Source organism: Protopterus annectens, chromosome 11.part0, assembly GCF_019279795.1.
Source record: "Protopterus annectens isolate FY-2018-M chromosome 11.part0, PAN1.0, whole genome shotgun sequence".
NCBI lineage: Eukaryota > Metazoa > Chordata > Ceratodontiformes > Protopteridae > Protopterus > Protopterus annectens.
The window spans coordinates 94,654,893-94,681,312 of record NC_056745.1 but is presented as its reverse complement, the minus strand read 5'-3'; the positions used below and the strand labels follow the sequence as shown (position 1 = coordinate 94,681,312).

Sequence of the window (26,420 nt, the reverse complement as noted above, 5' to 3'; positions counted from 1 at the left end):
TTCCTGTATGAGAGTCATGGCTTAGTGGTAGGTCATACAGACTAGTGTTACAATGGTCTTGTGGTAGGGCCTACTAGTATGCTCATATTCTGCTTTTGGGTTGAGTATAGGGCCTATCAATCACAGTGCTAGAGGCACCTTTAAGCAGTTAAAGGGCTTAGTAGGTCTCACAGGAGCCAGGCTGTGTTGCAGATTCTGGTTGCTGCATATATCTTCACTGTTTCCTGTAGTGAGTGTGTATGGCTACTGAGACCTACGATTATATTTCATATGTATTAATATATATTTATATATATGTATGTGTTGATATACATACCTTCACATATGTACATTACCTTACATTATTATGTACAAGCTAACAGGTAGCAGTGCTGTTTCTGCTCACACTGAACTAGTATGGGAATCCAGTAATTTGGCCATTAAACTCTACCAAACATGCTTTGGATAGTACATCTCCTATATTGCCTTTATACTGATTCCTACTATTACATGTTATATTTATTTTAGCAGTGTGCTCTTCCACAGCAGGCATGGCTTAGTGGTAGGTCAAACAGACTAATGTTACCTAGGTCCTGGTTTCAAGACTGACAGTGGGAATTTTTACTTTGCAAACTTTCAAACTGAGTACAGGACCTGTCAATCAAAGTGTTGAGGCCACCTGTAAGCAGTTAGAAGGGTAAGTAGGTCACACAGGGGTCAGGCTGTGTTGCAGATTCAGGTTGCAGCAATTATGTTAACTTTTTCCTGTAGTGAGTGTGTATGGCTACTGAGACCTACGATTATATTTCATATGTATTAATATATATTTATATATATGTATGTGTAGATATACATACCTTCACATATGTACATTACCTTACATTATTATGTACAAGCTAACAGGTAGCAGTGCTGTTTCTGCTCACACTGAACTAGTATGGGAATCCAGTAATTTGGCCATTAAAACTCTACCAAACATGCTTTGGATAGTACATCTCCTATATTACCTTTATACTGATTCCTACTATTACATGTTATATTTATTTTAGCAGTTTGTTCTTGTAAAGCAGGCATGGCTTAGTGGTAGGTCATAATGGACTAATGTTACCAAGGTCCTGGGTTCGAGACTGACAGTGGGAATTTATTTTCTTAGCAAACTTTGGAACTGAGTACAGGACCTGTCAATCAAAGTGCCATAAAGGCACTTTTAAGCACTGTAAACCAGGTCTGGCGCTTATGCTGAGCTCACGCATGCGCACTGGCGGTGAGCTCCGCTAACACAAGCGCACACCCGTGCTATTTTCTTTGAAAGAAAAGAAAAAGGGGTGACAGGAAAGTGGTGAAAAGGGGTCACAAAGAGGGTAAGACAGTAGGGAAAGAAGCGTGGGATTTGCAGGAAGGGTGTAGGTAAGGCCCATAGATGCCCATGTCTTTTGCAGCAACAGCTGTATATTTCTATGTATTTTGGTGAGACATTTGAAACCTTCCACCTCTGAGACAGGTGTCAGGACAACATTAATATTTGTTGTACAGCCAATTGTAATTAACAGTTTAGATGTCCAGCGGACATGTCTGCAACATGGACAGCTATGTATGGGCGTAATTTTTGTGGGACAGAGTGCCCTTTTTTTTTTTTTTTTTACAGGTGAGAGTGGTATGACAGGTGAAGGAAGTCGGTAAAGCTGGGGAGGTAGGTTGGGTAGGTTAACAGACAAGACAGACAAGACGCATACAGGGACGGTGTATGACACACGTGGGGGGGTTGCACAATTGACGGGGACGGAGGTTGGGATATCTGAGATGCACGAGCCCACAGATGGCAACAGTGGAACTGATATCCCCACCCATAGGCAGTTGCCACTGTCCCTTCACAGCCCAGGACGGGCTGTGCTGGGGCTGTGTGCGGGGCAACGGCCGGGCCGTTAGCTGTGCCACACGAGCCTCGAGCTGGCGAGGGGTCCAAGAACAGTGTCTTGGATCTCCCTACACACCACAGACCGGACACCGCTGGAGGGTGAGTGGGCGAACCCTCCGGCCACACTTGCAGAGGGGACGGGCCCCATCCCCTGCAGCGCTTCCACCCGAAGGTGGCACAGGGCCACCGGAGGGGGTCCGCCTGGGCACTAGTGCCAGGTGCAGTCACCAGCTGAGGTGGGAGAGGTGGGTCCGCTGGGACCTGCCTTCCCAAGCGTTCTAGGTTTGTGAGTAGTTATGTTAGTTTGGGTTAGTGGCATTTTATTCCATTCAGATTAGTTGTAACAGCATGCATTGGTATTCCCATCAAACAAACACCCAGATATGGACACCATTGAACAAGGGGCATATCAATATCACATGCATTATTTGAACAGCAAAACACAGTCAAACGACATGCAGGGTTGATTAATGGCAACAGGCCATCAGATTTGCAGGTATGAACAGGGCACATGCACGAACAGACATGCATATATGTTTGAACGGACAAATGTCCATGATTAATGAAATGTTCACATACCATTATTTAGTGGATGTTGTTATATGGAATTACAGGGTTGGGTGGGGATAGAAAGTGATGACACATTCATATGTTAAACATTAATTCACATTTATCATAGATACACAATTAAGTTGAGGCTGATGTTTCAAAATAATCTTTATTTGACTGTCATGCTACACCTGTTACACATACATCACTATCCTACTTATTTTGAATTTGATCAGATACATCATCCTGCTACACTTTGATGACAGGACAGGGGACAACTATGGCTGTTTAGTCTGTCAGATAATCATTCATTCTATCTGCAAATTGTTTACTGTTATCACCATATACAGATTTTGAGCTAGACATTCAGATTCAGACACACTGAAATCAGTTTGGGATGTTAATTTGTACTTCCCACATGCATTTAGTTCTGTAAAACACACTGAGGCTTATATATTCAGGGGTTATTACTAGTTTATTTATTCATACATGAGCATTTCTGTCACTCTCATACATTCTGCAACTTCACAGTTCAGGTTGGTACTTCTAGGCTTTGTTCACATATTAGACCTGTGGTGATTCAAACACTTTCCAACAGCCTCACTTCTGTCATGATTCAGCATTTCAACAGGGGATATATCTGACATGTGACTACCTCAGATTCTGAAGCTGTACTCTTGAGACTATACTGCAGGTTACAGTATATTTAATTAATGATGGGACATCTGTATTACAGCACTGTTTAATCCTATCAATTATATTTCCAGTTACACTTGCATACTGATGAACTTGTTGCAGCCATACCTGCAGACATTCAATTCCTGCTTGCACATTATATTACTTTTAATCAATACACTGCACTGTTCTGATACATGGTACATAATAATATTTATTTACAAGTACTGGGTGGGGTTACTAACCTGCATGGTGGCGCAGCCGCACCAGCCTTCTGGCGTGCATCTCGACATTCGCAGAGCGGACACCTGCAGCTGTAATACAAAGGGAATAATATTGGACTACACATCTCCATGGTATCAGCTGGTTGAAATCCTTACATACATGGGTAAAATGTGACTTACTCAGTAGTGGGGCGTTGGGCATTTGCCGGGCCTCCTGGATCCAACGGTTCAATTGGTCCTGCTTGCGTCTCTTCAGGTCCGCATGGTGGTGACGGACCTGCTCACCAGTGCGTGGAATGCCAGTCGCACTGGTCAGCTCACGAGCCAACTGGTCCCACGCCTCAGCCCTATATACTCCCCATGAGACCTGGCCCTGCATGAGTTGGGCCTCGTGATTATGGACAAGGAGCCAGACCATGTATCTGGACTCCTCAACGCCCCAACGCTGTGCTCGAAAGCAACGCCCTCACCTACTCCACTCATGCTGACTGCAAGTCTGTTCTACAATCAGTTATGCTGTGTATTCCGCCTATGGGGCTTATATATGACGCTTTTCACACATTTCTCTGATTGGCCGTTTTGGAATTGTATCTACTTCACTGAAAATGCTTTCTCATGCTCCATTCTGGGTTTTATCCCATATATATGCTATTTCTGCTTTTCTAGGTATTGCTGTCATGGCTTGGTGGTTTAGTTCCTTGACTCTAGTGCATGGTATCCTGTGTTCGAATCTGGCAACTGCTTTTTGCTTTTCCTGACAGAAATGAGTTGAAGACCTGTCAATCAAACATGCCAAAAGCACTTTTAAGCACTTTAAACCTGTTCTGCGCTCGTTTACGCGGAGGTAACGCATGCGCACTGCCAGTTAGCTTGTGGGAGCGGCGCAAACGGTGTGCGCTGGGATAAATCTTAATTGGCTAGTGACACACATGTTCAGCTAATTGCACACAGTTTCAGCCTGTTTATCCGCTGCTTGGCAACGGGCACGCAGTTTGCAGCTTTTAAACACTACTGCTACGGGCACTCTGTCTCACGGCAGCTTAGCTATCAGTACATTTCTGACTATTTTTATTCTTATGTTACTTCAAAATATATGCTCTGTTTCATTCCATTTTACAAAAGGGAATACATTTACATTTGTACAATACTGTCTGGGGCTTTTAGTGCTTATTTACAAAAATAAAAAAAAGGTTGTTATAGGGGCTCGAACCCTGCCTGCCTACTCATAGGGCGGGTACTCTACCACTAAGCTATTATTTCTTGGCTTACTTTGCATATTTAGTTCTTATATCCTTTTCCCTGACTGCTAACTGTGATTGCGCTTAGTAGCACACCAGCACACAGTAACAAACATTTACGGGTTTAACAAAAAAAAAGGTTTTCATTTACTTTTATGACATCTCTTCACTTTATACACTGATGGCCAGTCGGGGCATGTGTTGTATAGTGTGTTTATTCACATTTTCATGGCCTTTCTCGTGGCTGTTTACTTTCAGCCATTCTAGTTTTCCGGGGGCGTGTCCACTTGCAGAGCTTAGCCTACAGACACGCCCCCTACTCTCTTACACGGACCGTGTAAGAGTTACTGGTGTGATTCAGCATGCCTCATGCACCTCATGCATATGCATGACATGCTGACATCACACAGTTTAACTGCAGCCTCCGTGTAAGAGTTATAACTCTTACACGGAGGCTTCCTGAATCTGGCCCATGATCATTTGATAAGCAACTGTGATAAGAGGAAATGTTATATTTGTGGAGAAACAGGTCATGATGCAAAAATGTGAATTGAAATTATATCAGTTTAACAAAATTAGGCAATCATGGATGGATTGTAATTTAGAGAAAAAGGATGAAGAAGAGGAATGCAGCAGTGAGGACAGTATATGGAAAAAAGAAACGGTCCCAATAAAAGATAAAGAGAAAGCTGGGAAGCAAGATCAGAGTAAAATACAGATAAGGAGAAAAAGAAAAATGAAACAGAAAATAGTCTAGAAGAGGGTTCTGAAATAAGTGATGAGGAAGATATAAACTTGAAAACAGTGAAGTGTAAAAATAATTCAGATGGCAAAATAGTAAGAGACAGAAAAGGGAAGGTTAAAGAGTGTAAAAGAGAAAAAGAAAGGAAATGGATAGTGCAGATGAGATAAATACTCCAAATGTACATAAATTCTGGTAAGCTGCAACGTAGACATAATGACAATTTTACAGTTATTTAGTAAATGTAAATAATAACTTGGTTTAATGTCTCATCCAAGGGACAACACACGGGAGTGCAGCTCCCTCTTTATGCTGCACTGTGGTATCAACAATCATTCAAAGGGAACTCAGAGTTTTCTGCACCAAAGGCAAGTGTACTGCCTGTTTCACCACTGACCATGTACCACAAAACTGTGAAACTCTATGACTAACATTAACGATCTACAATCCTCAGTAATTAAACAGAGGTAAAGGAGGTATGGCAGTTAATATGGAGGATTAATGTTCTTACCTCCCACTAGCTAAAGTTCAGGGTTTGATCCTGAGTAAAGTCACTTAACCAGACACTGCCCCTTAATGGGGCATTGCATACACACCTCAATTTCAGCTGATAATCCTGACCACCGATGCAAAAGGACAAGCAGGTCTGGTCTGGCTGCTGATTCATAATCCAAAGTCTCCCACCTCTGGATGTTTTCTTCTTAAAGAGAAAATGGAGAATTATTTTCAAAAGGAGCATTTTTAATCCATGGAAGCCCTCCTAGCCAGTAGCAAGCCCTATGTAGCTGTTTAAGTCATGTAGTTCTGGATTCAGCTCTGAGGTACTCTCCTTTATTTTATGTAAATTCACAGTTTTCCAAGTTAGCCAGAACTGCATGCATAATTTCACTTTCAAAAAATGTGATGCTGCAGGTCCAAGCTGCCTGAATACTACTACTGTCCACACATCGGGTTGTTTCATCAGGTGGCCTTCAGATTTGGACAGATGTTCCCAGCAAGATGTTACTAATGCTCACAAGGGAAGAAAACTTCAGGAAGCACTTGACAAATTTACTACTTAAATCTCGGGATGAGACATTACTTATGCAGCTGTTCATGCAGGTGCTCACTCACAGATATGCTCATCCCTTGTTATTATATGTTTAGGAGATTAAAATGAGTGATTGGCAGGGCTGGACACACACAGATGGCTTGAAAAAACAAAAGCAGTTTTGACAGAATAGTCTTACAAGACTATAGGAAAGTTTCTAATTCATCGAATCTTTTTTTTAAACAATTTTATTGATTTTAAAGAAGTAAATATAAACAATTCCATGTTCTTTTAACATGGATATTTACAATTCAAAAAGTGTTCACATAAGCATTCACATAACAATGTTTAACAAGTAAAGTGAAATTACTAAAACTATATACAAAGACATCAATTCAATATCATTAATTTGCCTAGTATTTGATTATTTCATATATATAACATGTAGAGAGGTTGAAATTTGATTTATATGATATCATTGTCAATCTCTTTTCAACAAATTCTGTAGATTAACCCATATATGATAGTTATAACTTTTTCTAGATGTTCTAGATGTCATAGTTGCAATCTACAATTGACAAACGTCCATTAGAATTTTCTTAAAATCATTATAGGAAGGAGGGAATTCAGATGTCCAGTTTGTTGTTATAGTTTTTCTGGCTACTGCCATTATTCATCGAATCTTTGAGGGCAAGGCACAATCATTGGACAGATGTCTTCTGAATGACAGCTATAGAAAGTACATATTTATTGGACTATTTTTAACTAAATAATTATGTTTATATTACTGTAAGTATCTCTTTCTGGGACAGAGCTTGGCAGACATGTAGAATGAGTGCTGTATAATGGTCTATTATGACAGACCCTCAGGATAACACTACATCACTTTACTAACTTAGTGGCACAATATCAGTGGAGCAGTTTGAGGATGAGATTGACAGAAGTCCCCTCACATAAAAAGGGCACCTATTTTGGAGTAAAAAGCATCAATGATGTGATACTGTCTGGACAAAAATATGGTTTTCTTTTCAGCTAAGGCCACCCTTTCTAGATCTGGTAAATTGCTGTTAGGATGAAGAAGAAGAGCAATGGATGTGCACTGGGGAAAGGATGTGTAATGAAAATCTAACTAGCAACGTGTCTATCTGTGTGTCTGTTTATCTTTGTCTGTCATTGGGTTTTAGTATCAGGCGTCTCCTTACAGATAATGTCAGAAAGGTACTGTTAACATTGTGGAAGGAGCTCCTCAGGCTTTGATATTTCTTTCCTGTTAAATACTGTGACCTATTAGCCCTTTCATTCCTTGCTTATTGCAAGGTGATTGACCAGTTCATTCCCTTATAAGGTGAGAAACAGCCGTTGAAGGTTGTTGATAAATTAGTTATTATGGGAATTTTTTATATGCAACCAAATCCCCAAGCTTGCATTAACTTTGGCAGGACAATGCGCAGTATGAAGCTCCATATGTGCACACTACTGCATATGGCCAGAACCCAGATTCAACTTCTTTTGCTGTTTGTACATGCCCCATTGGGTACTGTTCTTCATACTGTCCTTATCCCAAATGTCTCAGCCACACAAAAATGTATACAGAAGATAGAATTTAACTGATTTCATTTGGGATGCCAGGGGTTAGAATTATCAATGTTTCCATCAGTGCAAGGGGCATGATGCAGGGACATAGAATGCCATGCCATTTACAAAGTTTCACCTGTGAACAAATGTACAGCCATCAAAACCAGATCAGGCTTTACACTTGCAGCCTTGCTTGTAATTGCAGTCTAATATGGTAATTCACAGCAAATGTAAAGGGTATCTGCCAGCTGAAAGAGAAGTCAGCTAGTCAAGGGTGTGTGGATATGTTTAGTCATCCTAGCAGGTACTGTTCCCATTCTGGCTTATTCATTATTATTATTATGCCATTACAAAGCAAATATATGCAAAATCTTCCACAGTACTATTTGACATCTGCCTTCAGTGCAGTTGCCATATAACCCACTAAATTACAAAGTTTGTTGTTTGTGGTGGAAAAGGGTCTGGTGAGCAGTTAAGTAACCCAATTAATAAATGTGAACAAATGTAAATAAAATCAAACTTCCAGTTTCCCACCTCTGGTCCAATCCAGGTTGATAAAATAGAATTTTTTTTTGTCTCTGGCTGCATCTGTTTATCAGCTTGCTCAAATTACTGTTTTTATATCTCCACCTCCTCATCTGATACTGCCTCTTGCATTACACCCCATCCCTGAAGGGCCACTACCAGGGAAGGAAATGGTTTGGGAGTCTACAGAAAAGGAGACAAGGGCAGACCACCTTGCATAGTGCTAGACCCTGAATGTTGCCACCAGCAGATCAGGAAGAGGTCTGGAGACCTGTTGGAGTAGTGAGAAGAGAGGTCAAGTCCCCTGCAGTATCTCCCTGAATTTTAAGCTCTTTTTTTAACTCCACTCCCAGAATGCTAACTCTATTAATAGGCTGAGTTGGCAGTGACATATGTCTGCCTTGTGCCCTTTAGGGTGACCACACCTCCTTAACCTTCTCACACTCCTATCACTGTGTCTGTTCCAAGCCATAGCCACTACCAGAGCTTGAGCAATTAGCCACCCATGCTAACATGGACATTCTGCCCATGATAGGCATGCTCATTCACCCTACTAGTTTCAACAGATGCCCGAGGCACTGATTGAACAGAAGTCACTTGGGGCGTACTACTTTATCATTCTGTGCAACCAGAATAGCTGGATCAAAATGTAGCTCAGCCTTTTTCACAGAAAACAGCATAGCAGTTTTGAAGTTTGCACACTTTAACATATCTGTAACTATCTGTAATTGTATTTTTTTGATCAGTCATTGAGTACTTAGCGTCATGCGTGTAGGATAAGCTGGATACAGATATATAATAAAATGAGGAAGGACTAAACACAGTAGATAATTTTCTTGCAATTGCAGTTTTTTTTTTTTTCGAAAACTTGAGGAGTAGCTACATTGTGAATTTAGAAAGGTTATTCCACTGGCCACCAGAAAGACCACAGATGGGGAGAGACTAATGACCAGCACTGGCAGTACCATGTGGGCTTACCAATAAGATATGCATCATGCACAGATTAACGCGCAAGTGGCATTTTTCTGCCATGCTTGCATTTGAAATACCTTATATTCTACTTTGGAAAAAGTTCCTTCCCTGCTACATGGTGTGACTGTGAGTGCCATAGCCATGCAGCGTAAGTTATTACTGTGATACATGTTGTTACTTCTGATTTACCAAGCTAGATTCAAGTATTTATGTTAAAGTGATACACTAGTCTTTGAGTCATGGAGTGACATTGGGAACTCTGGCCACTGCACTATACATCACATTCTTCATAAATACTTAATGTTGTCCATTTAAACATTTATGAGTAATCAAATTAAAAAGCATGACTGACTATTCTGTGATATTTATTTGCATAATAACTTCTGAGATGTTTATTGAATCCTAGTCTGTATTTTGAAGCAGTATTGCAGTTTTTACCGTTTGTCTTTTACTACATGTGTTTATCTTAACATTTCAGGAAATACAAACATTAACTTACCTGGAAGCATTCATGACTTCAGGTATTTTTCTTTCTTTCTTTTTAGTTATCCAGTTTGGTTTTGTCACCCTGTTTGTTGCATCTTTTCCTTTGGCACCACTGTTTGCACTTTTGAATAATATCATAGAAATTCGACTCGATGCAAAGAAGTTTGTCACAGAATTAAGAAGGCCGGATGCAGTTAGAGCTAAAGACATAGGTATAGACAAATAAAATATGCATATATTATATTTTATGTTTCTAAACATCTGCTCATTTGTTTGTATATTCTATTTATTATTTTTTTTTTGGTCAACAGGAATTTGGTATAACATATTGAGTGGCATGGGGAAGTTTTCTGTGATTATAAATGTGAGTATATTGCCTTAACATTTTAAAATTTAGATTTTTGGCAATGTATTTGTAGTTGTGATAATTTATTTATGATTTAGTTTTTGTTTTTCTAGCTATGAGCATCAGCTTGATATAATAAACATTTTTCTTTCCAAAAAAACATTTGACCTATGTCATACTAAACACAACTGCTCTCTCAGGTGTTCCTTCTATGATATTTGTTTGATTTTGTTCATACCATACTATACAATAAGTACTCAGTTTGTAAACCAACTGAGATTATAATTCTTCCTTACCCAGTTAAACCGCAGTGTTATTGCTTGTTTGATAGTAAAGATGTGACTACACTGAGAAAATGAAAATGTTTATATATGTTCATTAAATAAAAAATAATTTCCTCAGCATTAATCCCACCTCTAGTGCTCATATGCTGCTGCACGGCGGGGGGGCTATCCACAATGAAAACTTAAGATAATTTTTATAGCTTTGGAAATAAAAAACTGCATATTTTGTGACTAAAACAATAGAATATTGCCAGAAGATAGTTTGTACTGCAACATAATTTATTATGTCAAGCACTTAATTAAAATTTCATTTGTTGTACTTAATGGCTCAGGTAGCATTTTAATTACTACTCAGAAAATACTTAATGTTTCTTTCTTCTCTTCATAAGAAGACATGAACATTTATGCTGTAGATATCTTGTTTTAAAGTAACCAAAATTAAGAAAATTGGGAATTTGTAAAGACATAACTGTACTGCAATTAATTGTCAGTCAACAGGGTTTCACCTGTAATGTATTTTTCCTGTCAGTTAGGAATTTGGAGTTATTGTTTGGAAAGCCAGTATTACTGGATTCTTAGCAGATATGAGTTCTCACATACTTCTGAAGTACATTTTTTGCTCTACCTACAATGGGGTCCTACTCTTGCATTCTGATCTCTGTATATAGTGCCTCCAAGGCTGATCAAACTCACAAAGAAAATTGTTAAAAGAAAACATTTTCCCTTCTACCTTCCCTTCTCTACGTTATGCAGTCTCCCAGTAAACTACAACACCTTTGACAAAGCAGCCTCTGACATATTAATTTGTTGAGTACATGTAACACTGATTTTGGATAAGAAGTATTTTGAAGATCAAAAACAGAGCAGAGCACGTGATAAACATAGTGCTTCTGTTTTAACAAGTGTTCCAGTTTCCTCACAAATGCCAAAGATGTGCAACAGCTACACTGGTGATCTCCCAGATTTCCCACAGATGTGTGTGTGTGTGTGTGTGTGTGTGTGTGTGTGTGTGTGTGTGTGTGTGTGTGTGTGTGTGTGTACATCTAGTGATGGGCTGGCGCCCAGTCCAGCATATGTTTTTCTGCCCTCCAGGCACTGAGTAGCAGGATATGTTCCACCTCATCTCAAGGCCAATGATTAGAAAAGTAATGAATGATGTGATAGTGTTCAATCTCGCCGTTTGTTCTTACACATGGGTTCGGAGCCGATCCTCGGCTCCGTGTCGGCCGCTTGCAAGCTCTGCATCGAGAAGAAGCTCGAGACAATCTAATACCCACAATCCCCCTCTACCTTTACCTCAGATCTAGTTTGCCGCTGCTGCGTTCGCATCGCTGGGAGCTAGCTCAAGCATCTTAAGTTAAGATATAACTTATTTTGTTATATTTTATTGAATAATTTGTTCTCTTTGATAACAGTGAAGGATTAGTGGATATACTGAGTGTATGTGTGTTTGAGTAGGTTAAATTCTCGGTACCGTTAATTTTATTAATCGGTTAGAGTTTTTCGGGGCCTACCAACCCTTCTTAAATTTGAACCGGACTTGACATTTGAATCGGACTTGACACTTTTTCACCGGATTTGACTACTATACTGGACTTGGCTCTTACTTGTAAAATGTCTGATAAAGTAAAATCAGGTTTTAAGCGTTGTCAGTGTGGCCAGAAAATGTCAGTGACTGACAACCATAGTTCCTGCGTCTACTGCCTTATCCCTCTCCACTTACAAGAGGACTGTTCTATCTGTCACTCTTTTAGTGGGAGGGTCATGACAGATAGGCGCAGGAAACTCATGGACAGAGGTTTATTAAAACCTTCTTTTCAGGAGGCTCTGGATGCTTCTGACCAGGCATCGAAATCCTCGAAGGAATTGAAGACGTCGGAGCCCAAGTCATCGGCTCCGAGCTCTTCGGGTAAAGTTAGATCACCGGTTCCACAGACTTCGGGGCCGAGTGTTCAACTGGTGTTGGTTCCTGAGCCTCGAGTCTTGGAACCGGTGATGGAGCTCCCTCCTTTGACTTTATTGAGGTCGGCTCCGTCTTCGGTTCCTTCGACCCGTTCTTCCAAACTCTCCGATGTCGATGTGGATCGTGTGGTGCAGAAGTTATTGGAGCATTCGGCCCTGTCCAAACTTATTTCAGTTTCCACCCAGTTGGTGTTGAAACTTGAAGGCCTCCCAGTGTCTCCATCCATTCCTCCTCCGAGACCTGTTCAGTCTTTGGAGCCGGAAGAGGTTGATCTTCTGATTGTGGAGCCCTCGGGTCCAGAACCGTCCTTTTCTTGGTCTGTTCCTCTCACCTCGACTCCGTCGGACCCGGTACCGGAGTCTCGGAGCCGACGATCTGTCCTTGGTTCCGGGGCCGAGAGTCGAACCGACGTTTCGGTTCCGACTCTTCCCCTCGGGGCGGATCGATTCGGCTCCGTCCTCGGGGTCGATGCCTTCGGTGCCTGTTTCGGGGATTCTTCCCATTTCTTCGGAACCGGGAGATTCTTCGATGCGGGACCCGGGGGCGTTCGACCTAATGAGGAAGGTGTTGTCTACCCAGACAACCACATCAGTGGAAGCAACCTCTCCTCCCCATAAAGGGCCGTTATCCTCCTCTGCACCCACGGCCACATCCAAGCGTCGAGCACCAGTGTCTCAGCCACCCCTGGAGGGTGCCCCCTCTTCCTCGGAGGCTTCTTTGGATGCTCCCCATGAAGAAGTCCCTAGGAAAAGATTGTGTAAGAGGAGACACTTGGATTCTCCACAAGAATCCTTGACATCCGATACTGACTTAGATGAGTCAGAAGGGTCCCCTAAGTCACCTTCAGAAGATGTCTCTTTTTCGGACATATTGGAGATCCTGAAACAGAGAGGTGACTGGCAGTCCCTTCCCCCTTCTGAGGATGAGTCAGTTTTGCTGAAGGCATTTGGTGCTCGCCCTTCTTCCTCCTGGGTCACTCCGCCCTTCGACGAATTAATGGAACTAATTACTCGAAGGGCGTGGGAGGCTCCTGACACAGTGGAACCAGTCCCAAGGAAACCCAATAAATACATCACTGCACCTCAGGACAAGACCTACTTAACAAAGGGAGTTCCAGTGGACGCTATGGTGGTGGCAGCAGCCACGAAAAAGGAGATGTCGGAATCTTCCTCATCTGTCCATCCCCCTAATAAAGATTCTAGGACTATGGACAGGTACGGGAAGCGCATTTTTAGTTCAGCGGCTTTTTCCATGCGATCCCTGAACTATTTGACCCATTTTACACGTCTACAGAGGGATCTAGTCAAAGAGTTGGGAGATACCCTCCAGGGTACTACAGATGCTGCTGTCTCAGAGAAAGTGACAGCGCAACTTAATACCCTTACATCCATTGTGAACTCGTCCATGAGGCTGATTTCCTACGCAGCCGAAGGTTCGAGTAGGGCAGCAGCTTCAGCGATTGCTCTTCGCAGACAATCCTGGATGCGCTTATGTTCATTTGCGGAAGCCTTCAAGTCTTCCTTTACTAAAGCCCCATTTGATGGTGCCACTCTCTTTGGCCCAAAAGTAAAGGAGACCCTTACCCGGTGTGAACAGGAGGGAAAGACTCTGTCTGCTGTCGGAGTCCATTTTTCCACCCCAACCAGACCGTACCCCAAAGGGCAACGTGGTGGAAAAATGTGGTTTCGAAAACCCCAAGGATCTTTCCCAGGCACACAGGGTGATGCCCTTCTAGAGGCAGAGGAGGGGCAGAGGTGGAAGACGCCGCCCTGGCGGCAGAGGGGGTCCGCAGCATCAAGGTGACAGGGATACACTCCCTGGTAAACCTTTCCAGCACTCCTGAGAGGAGGCCCGACTGTCCTGCTCTGGAGGCAGTCGGGGTCGCTAGCTTTATACCCTCAGGCCTGGCAAAATATAACTACAGACAAGTGGGTAAAAAGCGTGGTTACCAGAGGTTACAGCATACCCTTTCTATCCCATCCCATTCCAAAGAAAAGACTCCCAGATGTACCGCATCTGCGAGAGCCAGCAGCTATAGAAATTTCAAAGCTGCTAGAAAAGAGTCATCCAACCGGTCCCAGCGGACCAGCAAGGATTCGGGACTTACTCAAGGTTCTTTTTAGTTCCAAAGAAAACAGGGGACTGGAGGCCCATCCTGGACCTAAGCAACCTCAATACCTTCGTCAAGAAAGAAAAGTTCCGAATGGTCACGCTTCAATCGATCCTTCCATTCTTACAGAAGGACGACTGGATGTGCTCAATAGATCTGGAGGATGCATACTACCACATCAAAATGGCCAGGGCATCCAGAGATCATTTGCGCTTCCGGCTAGGGGCCAGTCATTTTCAATTTCGAGCCCTGCCCTTTGGTCTGACCTCAGCCCCCAGGGTCTTCACCAAATGCATGGCAGTGGTAGCGTCTCACTTGAGACGCCAAGGATTCCAGGTGTTTCCGTATCTGGACGACTGGCTCCTTTCTGCCACCACCCAGCGTCAACTATTACAGGCCAGAGACTATACTCTTCAACTGTGTGTTCACCTAGGAATTTCCGTAAACTTCGGAAAATCCTTACTTCAGCCATCACAGAGTATCTTGTTCATAGAAGCGGAATTAAACACACGTCAGTTAATTCTAAGACTTCCTCCAGAAAGGATACTATCACTTCAGACTCACATACGTCTTCTTCTCTTGTCCAGGAAATCTCCAGCAAGACTGGTACTGAAGGTTTTGGGACTCATGTCAGCTTCTCTTATTGCAATACCCTTGGGAAGGCTGCACATGAGAGTCCTACAATGGCTACTGTTTGCACAATGGTCGTTCCAACAACTCCCTCTAACACACGAGATCCTTATAATGAACACATGCAAAACACACCTAAACTGGTGGCTTCAAACGTGCAACCTTTCCAAGGGGAGACCATTTGTGCTACCCACGCCTACAGTTACGGTGACCACGGACGCTTCCCTGATAGGGTGGGGGGGCATCTTTCAGGGACAGACAGTCCAAGGCGAATGGACCAATTTGGAGTACAATCTGCACATCAATGTTCTAGAGTTGAGGGCAGTGTTTCTAGCGTTGCAACACTTTGCTCCCCTTCTTCCTCTGGGAACTATTGCAGTTCAGACAGACAACATGTCGGTAGTCTGGTACATAAACAAGCAAGGGGAACCAAGTCCTATCAACTATGCAGAGAGGCCATGAGAATCTGGCAATGGGCGGAGTCCACGGGTCGCTTTCTAATAGCAACGCACATCCCGAGGTCATCCAACGTCATAGCCGACAGGCTGAGCAGAGCAATTCTGTTACCGCATCGAGTGGTCCCTGAAACAGTCAGTGGCGAAAAGATTTTTCGCGTGGGGCCAGCCTTCCTGCGATCTGTTTGCGTCTCCAATGAACGCCAAATGCAGGAGCTACTTTGCCCTATTACCTCCTCCAGGGAAGTCCCCAGGGACGCACTGATTCACGATTGGCCCCCGGGACTCATGTACGCATTTCCTCCATTTCCCCTGATATCAAAGTTTCTCCAGAAAGCCAGAAACCTACACAGGACAATAATCCTCATTGCCCCATTCTGGCCTCGTCAAATTTGGTTTCCTTCCTGAAGACACACTGCATTCGGGGACCCTGGATCCTGGACCCAGAGCCAGATCTATTGACTCACTCGTCAGGGGCTCCCCATCCCGCGCTCTTGTCCCTCCATCTAGCAGTTTGGCTGCTCCAATTCCCACCTTAGCCAGGTCTGATCTTCTTTCACCGGCAGTTCAGAATATATTGGTGGCTTCTCATAAAGCTTCCACTACTAAAACATATTCTAGTAAATGGAAGCGATTTGTATTCTGGGCGAATACACAGCAAGTGGATCCTTTTATAGCTCCTTTGAATAAAATATTAGAGTTTTTAACGGACTTGTTCCATCAGGGTGCTTCTCCTGCCACACTAAGAGTTCAATTGGCTGCCATCTCTAATTTCCATGTGGAAGAATCTGGGGCTCCTGTTATGGCCCACAGACTTTGTAAAGCCTTTTAAAAGGAGTTTTTCATATTAGACCACCAATTAGATCTCCTACGTCACCTTGGAGTCTAAACTTGTTGTTATCTAAATTAATGTTGCCCCTTTGAACCAGCCTCCTCTTGCCCATTAAAATATTTGTCCTGGAAGACTCTCTTTTTGGTAGCCATTACATCCGCTAGGCGAGTATCTGAACTTCAAGCTCTCTCCATCAAGCACCCTTATTTGATCTTTCACTCTGACAGAGTTTCTCTTCGAACTAATTCATCCTTCCTCCCTAAAGTTTGTTCTATTAGCAATATTAATCAGTCCATTGAATTACCCACCTTCTTCAAGAATCACTCCAACAAAATGGAGTATATGTTGCACAAATTAGATGTTCACAGACAACTAAGGTTTTACTTGGATAGAACAAAAGATCACAGAAAAACTGATCAACTTTTTGTGGCCTTTGCTGATAACAGGAAAGGATTGGCGGTTACCAAAAGAACTCTTTCTAAGTGGTTAACAGATTGTATAATTTATGCCTATGATTCTTCAAATCAAACTCTTTTACACAAACCCAAAGGACATTCCACAAGGTCAGTATCTACATCTCTGGCTCATGCAGCCCGCCTACCACTAGACGCTATTTGTGCGGCTGCTACTTGGTCTAAGCCACATACGTTCATTTCTCATTATAAGGTAGACAAGGTTTCTAGGGACAGGGCAACCTTTGGTTCCACTGTGCTCAAGAACGTCCTTCCGTGAGTTCCTCAGGAACAAGGAGTTAGGGACGCTACCCATGTGTAAGAACAAACGTCGAGATTGAACACTATCACATATAGAAGTTATGTCCTTACCATAACGTTCCATGTGGAGTGTTCATCTCGCCTTTGTTCTTACATTCCCACCCTCCCGCCCTTAAGAAGAACGTTCTTTTTTGGTGCCTGGCCTGGGGCATTCTGCTTCTGCTTTGCAGATGTTGTGTACATATTGATATGTATATATATGTGTATATCTCTGTATATATGTTTATATATAGACTCTTAGTTCTGTGCATATGTGATGTAAGCATGAGTGTGCTCTCTCTAGAGACTGGTTTGCTTGCAAACTAGATCTGAGGTAAAGGTAGAGGGGGATTGTGGGTATTAGATTGTCTCGAGCTTCTTCTCGATGCAGAGCTTGCAAGCGGCCGACACGGAGCCGAGGATCGGCTCCGAACCCATGTGTAAGAACAAAGGCGAGATGAACACTCCACATGGAACGTTATGGTAAGGACATAACTTCTATTTCCAGTAAGCATTACACTGACTGGCTCATTAAGGATGTTAATAGCATAACAGATAACTGTAAAAGAATAACATTGGTACTCATTAAAATGGAAAGCATTAAGGGCATCTCAAAGAATGTGGCTTTTCCAGTTTTGCCACCTGCAAGGGTCAGATATCTGATTACTAAGACTGTGATGAGTCTTCAGTTTTGCATTTCTTTAATTCCATAAACATGGTTGTTTCGTAAGGCAACACACAAGTGCTATATATCCCTAGGCTTTATAAAGACATTGACATTGTGGAAATGGTGGCATAGGCATGTTCATTTATTTATGTTTTATTTTCATCTTCAATGTTTCCTATCCTTCAACATTTTGTTCTTTCTATACATAATTGTTCTGGTCCCTTGCCTTTATTCATTACCCTATAATTGGTATGGCATTTTGGCTCAGAGGATGAAGGTTATGGCTAATATGCCTGTATCCTACAATAGTCTTGCTTTGATACCCAGACCTCATTGTAGCTTATTGACGTCTCCTGGGGTTTACAAAGTCACATTTTACAGATGCCTCTAGACGTATAATATTTCCTTTTCATACTGGCTTTAATAGTTTCAAAACCATGCTACTTACAAACTATTGAAATATTTCATCCTAAAGCATACATGGTAGACAACACAAGTGCACTGAAATTAAACATCTGTCAAGTGCTACTTAAGATATTAATTGTTTTTCTTAAAGTTATGCATTTATACTGTCAAAATGTTCATTTTATTTCTGAATATCTCAACAACTAGGTTAACCTAGACATAACTGCTTAGCCTCATATGAAAGTTCACAGATGGATGAACAAAATGCTGCTAACATGAGGGGCATCATAAGAAATGTGCCCTTTTTCCCACTGTAGTGCAATCTTGGAGTTGGTATATATAGTCAGGAGGTGGGTGAGTGTGGGGGACTGGGTGAGTTTTGAAATACTGTGGTTTGTGTGTTGGTCGGAATGCTGGGCAACTCATTCCTTTCCCTGAGTAAGTCATGCATTGAAGTGAATGTTCGCTGATGTGAATGTTCGCTGTATTAGGGTCGGTAAACAAAGGGTCACAGAAATGAACCTTTGATGAACTCATATAAACCCCGATGTCCTTCAAGAATGCAACTGCAGTCCTGACATATGGGTTGTCCTGCCTCAGGCAGCCCTTTGGTCGGCCAGATTCCAAAGTCTGGGTCCGGCGTCGGTTGATGTCGCCTCCTCCCCGACGTCAGAGCAGCTGGAGTATAAAGGCATCCGCCGACACCATCTTCTCCAGTCTTTCTTGCCGCACGGTGCCCGAAGCAGAAGCAGTTCGCAAGTGCCGGTCGGTCAGCTCCTGTGTTTTCAGTTACCGAAGTCATCTAAAAGCTAAGTACCCCGTTGGGGAACATTTTTTCTTGCCTCAGCCGATGTCAGAAAAAATTGAAAAAGTTAATAATTGTTTTTCTTGTGGTAAACAAATACCTCATAAGGACTTCCATTCTTACTGCCTCCCTTGCCTGGGCCCAGACCACGACATCTCGGCCTGTGCTGCCTGTGCTTGCTTTAATAAGCGCACACTCAGGCACCGGGCAGAATTTGCCGAAGACTTTTTTGGCGAATCTTACGCTTATATCATGCCGTCGGAACAACCGACAGCACATTCTACCAAAAAACGCAAGGACCGGGACCGACATCCTTGGCCCGCGTCGTCCTCCGATACCACGCCTAAGCCCTCCGCAAGTGCATCGGTCCCTTCGGAAGTGGTAATTCAACTGCCCCAGGCCGACGACACCGCTTTAACGCGTTCTTCGGTCCCGGAGTTTTCAATGGTGCCGGTTGTTGATTTTCCTCCAGAAACCAAAGCTCTAGATTTACCCGACACCATTCCTGTGGACAAGGTTACCCCTGCACGTGGGGCAGCTAGGCCTCCGGTATCCATGTCCATCAAGGCCTTTGCACGTGCTAAGGCTGCCAGCCAGGCCAAGGCCCATCCTAAATCTACTTCTCAGGGCCCCTCTTCTGATAGACAGATCATGACTCTTGCTGCAGATCTAATTTCTCTTATCAGGGGTTCTCAGCCGCACCCAGACAGAGGTTCTCAGCCGCCTGCAGATAAAAGGCCTAGAACTGAGCAGACAGACACCCTCTCTTCAGATGTGGCCTCTGGGGATTCAGAGCACTCAGATACCCAGGAAGAATCCGTCCAGGCCTATGAGAACTCGGATGCTGAGGATTCAATTCCTTCTGCCTCCCCTCCAGAGGATATTTCTTTCAGGTGAAGTTCTCCACTCCATGAGAGAACATTTTCAGTGGCAGGGTCAGGAATTTTCTGACTCCAGGAAAAGGCTACGTACCTTCCTTAAGTTACCCCAACACAGACCTTTAGCTATTCCTCCAGTGTTGGATGTCCTTGATGATGTATACTCAGACTCCAGTGCTTCGCCTGATACTCTCCCTCCTGCTCCTGTCAAGCTTGACAGATATTACAGGGTCCCTGAAACCCATAAGCATCTCTTTAAGGCCCACTCTGTGGATCTAGAAACTATTTCACAGGGCCCCAAATGAGTGGCTACTTCCTCGGCCAAAAATCCTCTGCCCGCTGACAGGGAAGCTAGGTCCCTGGAGAGATGGGGCAAAAAAGTTTACACCTCTTCCACCCTTGCCATGAGGTCACTCAACTGCCTTTTTCATATGTTTCAGTACCAGGATTACTTAATGGATGATTTGCAGAAAAAGTTAGCCTCCCCTGAGCCTATAGATAGAAAGGCATTGCAGGATTTGGTTCATAATACTCAGCAGGTTAGCAATCATTTTCCTCAGTGTGGTTATGATGCATTGGAAGCTTCATGTAGGGCAGCCATGACAGGGGCCATTATACGTAGACATGCTTGGTTGAAAGAACAGCCACTGCCAGATCATGTTAAAGTAAAGCTCCTGGACGCACCTCTGGAAAAACAGAAGCTTTTTGGTGCTAATGCACAGGATGTGTTGAAGTCTATTGAGGAAAAGGCAAAATCAGTACAGACAGTCAAGGATTTCCTCCAGGTTCAGCCTCCCAGATTCAGCAGAAATTGGCCTTCAAAGAATTGGTCCTTTCCAGACTCTGACACGTTTCAAAGGGGAAAAAACAGGCGTGCTCGAGGTAGAGGGCAATACCGAGGCTCCTACAGGGGCCGCCAATGGCAACCACCAAATCAGAGAAGTGGCGCAGGGAGTTCACCTGCACCACAGGGACAATCACAATGACTTGACTTTCACTCCGCCTACCAAGGCTCAAAGAGAAGCACCTCTAGGCAGAAAATTATCCTTATTCTCAAAGAACTGGCACATTTTAACCAAGGACAAATGGATTCTGGACATAATAGACAAAGTTTACAGGTTCCACTTCCACACCTTACCAACGAGACAAGGCATGCCAAACCTGCCACAAAATCAAAGGGCAGAGGCACTCTTACAAGTTTCAAAGCTGTTACAAATAAAAGCTATAGAAAAGGTTCCTCCTCAGGAACAAGGTCAGGGATTCTATTCAAGACTGTTCCTTGTTCCAAGAAAAGAAAAGCAATGGAGGCCTATACTGGACTTGTCCGTTCTAAACACTTTTCTCATTGTGCCAAAATTCAAAATGCTGACGTTACAGCAACTCCTTCCCATGCTGGGCAAGGGGTCTTGGCTGGTTACTCTGGACCTCAAGGAGGCATACCTGCATGTCCCAATCAGACACAGCTGCAGAAGATACCTCAGATTTCTTGCAGGAACAGAGCATTATCAATTCTCAGCATTGCCGTTTGGCTTATCTACTGTGCCCAGAGTATTCACGAAATGCCTGGCATCAGTAGTTGCACATTGCAGACTCCAGGGGATTCAGATATACCCTTACCTGGACGACTGCCTCATACAAGCAGACAGCAAACAAACCTTGATAAAAAACTTGGACTATGTCATTCAGTTGCTACAGGCTTTGGGATACACAGTCAACATTCAAAAATCAAGACTATTGCCATCCCAAAAGATTATTTTTCTAGGAGCAAACCGTAACACACAATCACAAATGGCTTTCCTCACAGAGGAGAAATAACAGCATTTACCAGATTACTTCAAAAGCCTAGCAAAACTTACCCAGCTGACCGCAAGGAAGATCCTGCAGGCCCTGGGGTTCATGGCATCTTGCATTCTTCTGATACCTCTGGCAAGACTACACATGAGAAAGCTACAATGGTACCTAAAAAGCTTATGGTCTCAACACAGCCACAACCTAGAAGACGTAATACCACTCATTCCATGCCTGCAAAGGGAATTTTTGTGGTGGGCTCAAGCAAGCCATTTAAACGAAGGCATGCCTTTCAACAAAGTTCAAGCAAGTCAAACCATTACAACAGACGCCTCAGATCATGGATGGGGGGCACACATGGAGGACAGATGCATTCAAGGTCAGTGGACTCCCACGGAAATGCCTCTGCACATAAATCAAAAAGAGATGTTGGCAGTGATACATGCAACAGAAGCCTTTGGAAAATCTCTTCAACAAGGTCATCTGCTAATAAGGACAGACAACACCACTGTCATGTGGTATATAAACAAACAAGGGGGCACTCACTCTTATCCCCTCTGCAGACTAACAATGACTCTTTGGGAAAAGTCCCTGAAACTGAACATCCATTTGCAATCCCAGTTTGTTCCGGGCAAGGACAATGTTCTGGCGGACAGGTTGAGCAGAAATTTCTTGGATCCACACGAATGGATGCTGCATCCACACATTTTCTCACAAATGACAACTGCATGGGGAAGACCAGACATAGATCTCTTTGCTTCTCATCTCAATCATCACCTAGACAGGTTCTGCTCAAGGACACACCATCCTCTGGCCTGGAGAACGGATGCTCTCTCCTTCAGCTGGAATACCCTAAAAATCTATGCATTTCCTCCTCTACCATTACTGACCAAGGTGTTACTGAAGATCAAAGCAGAGCAACCAAAAAGAATATTGATAGCTCCAGACTGGCCAAGGCAGCACTGGTATCCCTTGCTACTGAGCATAACTCACACCAAACCGTGGCCCTTGCCCCAATGGCCTCTGCTCCTAACTCAAAACAATTACAGGACTGTTCATCAAAACCTGCAAACATTACAACTGACAGCTTGGAGGGTTCCATGACTTTGTTCCATGTCTCCCTCTCCGAAAAGGTTCAGGCAATCTTGCTGGAAGCACGCAGACCTTCCACCAGAAAAACCTATTCGGCCAAGTGGAAGGGATTTATCATCTGGAATGTCAAAAAGGGCCAGGATGCATCAGTGATGAGCATACCTCAGATATTAGAATACCTGGCAGAAATGTTTCATAGTGGCCTCTCATATTCTTCCATTAAAATTCACGCTTCAGCAATCTCAGCAAATTACAACTGTGACCCACCTGTGTTTTCGCATCCCTTGCTAAGACAGTTTCTAAGAGGGATAAAGAATATCAAACCTCCCAGAAAACCACCAGTTCCTGCATGGGACCTCAATTACGTCTTGGAAAAATTAACTCTTCCTCCTTTTGAACCAGCAGCATCTTCAGAAATGCAATTTCTCTCCTGGAAAATGGTATTCCTGTTGGCAGTTACCTCAGCAAGAAGAGTCTCGGAGATACAGGCCCTCATGGCAGTACCTCCCTTTCTCATTTTTCATCAGGACAGAGTTTCTCTAAGGACCAATCCTTCATTCATGCCAAAAGTGATATCCAGGGTGTCTCTAAATCAAGTAATCCACCTGCCTACTTTCTTTCCCAATCCTCAAAATAAAGGGGAAAAGCTGCTGCATACTTTAGATATACACAGACAATTACGCTACTACTTGGACAGAACAAAGACCACCAGGAAGTCTGACCAACTATTTGTAGCCTATGCTGCTGGAGTGCAAGGAAAGGCAGTCTCCAAACAAACAATTTCAAAATGGATTGGACACTGCATCATATTCTGTTACTCCTTCCATGGAAAAGGTGTGCCAGCCAATATTAGGCCACACTCAACCAGAGCTATAGCCACATCCACAGCTTTTCTAAGAGGAGTGGCTACAAAGGACATTCTAGAGGCTGCTACATGGAGCTCTGTGCATACATTTACCAAACACTACAACCTGCCTTTATACTCCAGATCCCGAGCAGGCTTTGCTTCGACAGTCCTGCAGGGTCTTTTAGCTACACCATCCCTTGCTTAGATCCTACCACTCCCAGCTTGGCTATGGTATTCAACCCATATGTCAAGACTGCAGTTGCATTCTTGAAGGACATAGTACAGTTTTGTACCTACCATAAATGTAGATGTCCGATAGATATGCAACTGCAGTTAGGTTTTCCCTCCCTCCTACCCCTCTGCTTTTTTCCTTGGGTCGATTCCCCCTTTCCTTTTTAGCTGGGGATATCTGTTATGGTGTATCTGTTTATTACTGTTGTGCATGTCTGGAATTTTTGCTTATCCAGTCACAAAATTTAGCCTTCCTTGGAGGGCACCTGGCATCTGGGGCAAGAAACACTGAAGAAGATGGCGTCGGCGGATGCCTTTATACTCCAGCCGCTCTGACGTCGGGGAAGAGGCGACATCAGCCGACGCCGGACCCAGACTTTGGAATCCAGCCGACCGAAGGGCTGCCTGAGGCAGGACAACCCATATGTCAGGACTGCAGTTGCATATCTATCGGACATCTACATTTATGGTAGGTACAAAACTGTACTTTTGTGGCTGCAGTCTTTAAATATATTGCTTTGGAAGCCTTTATAAAGCTTTTCATCATATTTTGGAGATTATAAAACCTGCAGTGTGCAGAAGAGATCTATTTTTGTCATTTATAATGTAGCCATTGACATGTGAACCACACTCATGTTTTCACATGTCTACCCATAGCAATATATCCTGTTGGCATGCATCAGAGATTGCTGAACATTCATAGTGTCCCAAGATTCTATCAGCATATGCCCCCCATTTTGCCCATAAGCAACTTCGCAGGTTTCAGGCAGTGTGTGTCCCATCATCTTCCCCATAAGCAGGTGCATAACCATCTATTACTGAGTCCTGTACCTGCCCCCCGACAAGCCCTGTAGTGCAGACATCCCTAATTAATTCTGAGACAGTAGAAATACAACAAGCAAATGTTTGGCAGCTCTCCCATTGGTTCAGCTGGAATAACTTGCAAAAGTTGACGTGCTCATTAATTGAAAGTACTAATGCATAACATAAGTAAATAATAGCAGACTTTAAAAGAAAATAAATATTTTCATCTGTGTATTTCCCATGTGTGTGTGCAAATGCATGTGGTATGTGTGTGTCTGTGTGAATGCTTACATCCTGCAATACGTGCATACCCCAGCCAGTATAAGTTTATCTGCCTTACACCCACTGAGTGATAGAATAGTCTCTGGCATTATCCACAGTGCTGAACTGAGTTATGCCAGTAATCAAAAATTCAATAAAAGCATTAAAAGGTAACAAAATCTGACTTATTTAACTTGTCATCTTGATAAGTATGTGATTTATGTATGGTGGTTGCAGTGCGGGTCATTATTATCACAGAGCTGTGCAACTTTCTGCAGGCCATAGCCGTCATGTCTTGGACTGAAATTGTAAGTCTGGATATTGAAAATCCATATCATTTTTTGTCCCTTCTCAGAGGTACAGCAACCTTAAACGTAATGTATTTTAATCTTTCTGCAAAAATGGAAGTAAATAATTTATAATCAATATCTAAAAGAAAACTAGGTTGATAATTAAAACATTGTAATAGATCTTCATATTGTTTACTGTCGTACTAGAAAAATAGAACAATAGTTCCAAAAAAACTGAAGGATGATTAAATAAAATTTTTGAACATCTAGCCACGCTTTATACAAAATTTGAAGAAAACACAAAGAATGATGCTTATAATTCCATCTATACCCAAAGCTTTATTCAACTGTAATTTTTTTTTAATTGAAATTTAATCTTCATTAAATGTATAGGTTTACATAAATATTCAACCTTCTGACTTGAACTTTTCTTTATGATATTATTATTGAAGAATTTAAAAATATCATCTTTATTACATTTACATGAAATATTATTAGAATCCAGTTTATTACAATACATTCTAAATTCTTGTAGGGTATCTGAAACCTCTGTTAAAACTATGTTTTCTGATGACTTAATACCTTGTATTTGATTTGATCTTGTACTTATTTTCAACCTTTTAATAAGATTGTGCATTCCCTTAACGTTCATCATAAAATAATAAAGTTTAACTTTTTATAATGCAATTCTAGTGTTAGAATTTAAAATTTGCTTATAATTCTGTTCAAATTTTTAATTAGCTCCTTAAGTGTTTTATCTCCCCTTTGGAATTTTTTAGTAGTTTGCAGTTTAATTTGAATTTCTAATAATTATTGATTCTGTTCTTTTATAGTATTGTTGCACCAGCCTAGGATTTTTCCATAAATGTAAGATTAATACTATCCCATTAAATAACTTTATTAATTTCATCATTATCATTTGGTAACACATAAAATAACAATTCTTTATTAAACAAAGTTTGAAATTCCTTTAATTTGAACATATAACCTGGAATTCTGTTTGATGACAGGGATAATGACAGTATGCTTGAGTGAGACAGCTGGTCTGTGTGGACATGGGCTTTGATCAC

The 26,420-nt window shown here is 42.5% G+C and overlaps 1 protein-coding gene across 1 annotated transcript in view; it reads left to right on the top strand.

The window, feature by feature from the left end:
* Window positions 1–26,420, top strand: part of LOC122815187 (anoctamin-2-like) — a 2,140,961-nt gene that overhangs the window by 1,822,622 nt on the left and 291,919 nt on the right. Inside the window, exons 22-23 of the mRNA XM_044087470.1 lie at window positions 9,970–10,122; window positions 10,222–10,274. Coding sequence (XP_043943405.1) covers window positions 9,970–10,122; window positions 10,222–10,274 — 206 coding nt within the window. The remainder of the gene's footprint in view (window positions 1–9,969; window positions 10,123–10,221; window positions 10,275–26,420) is intronic.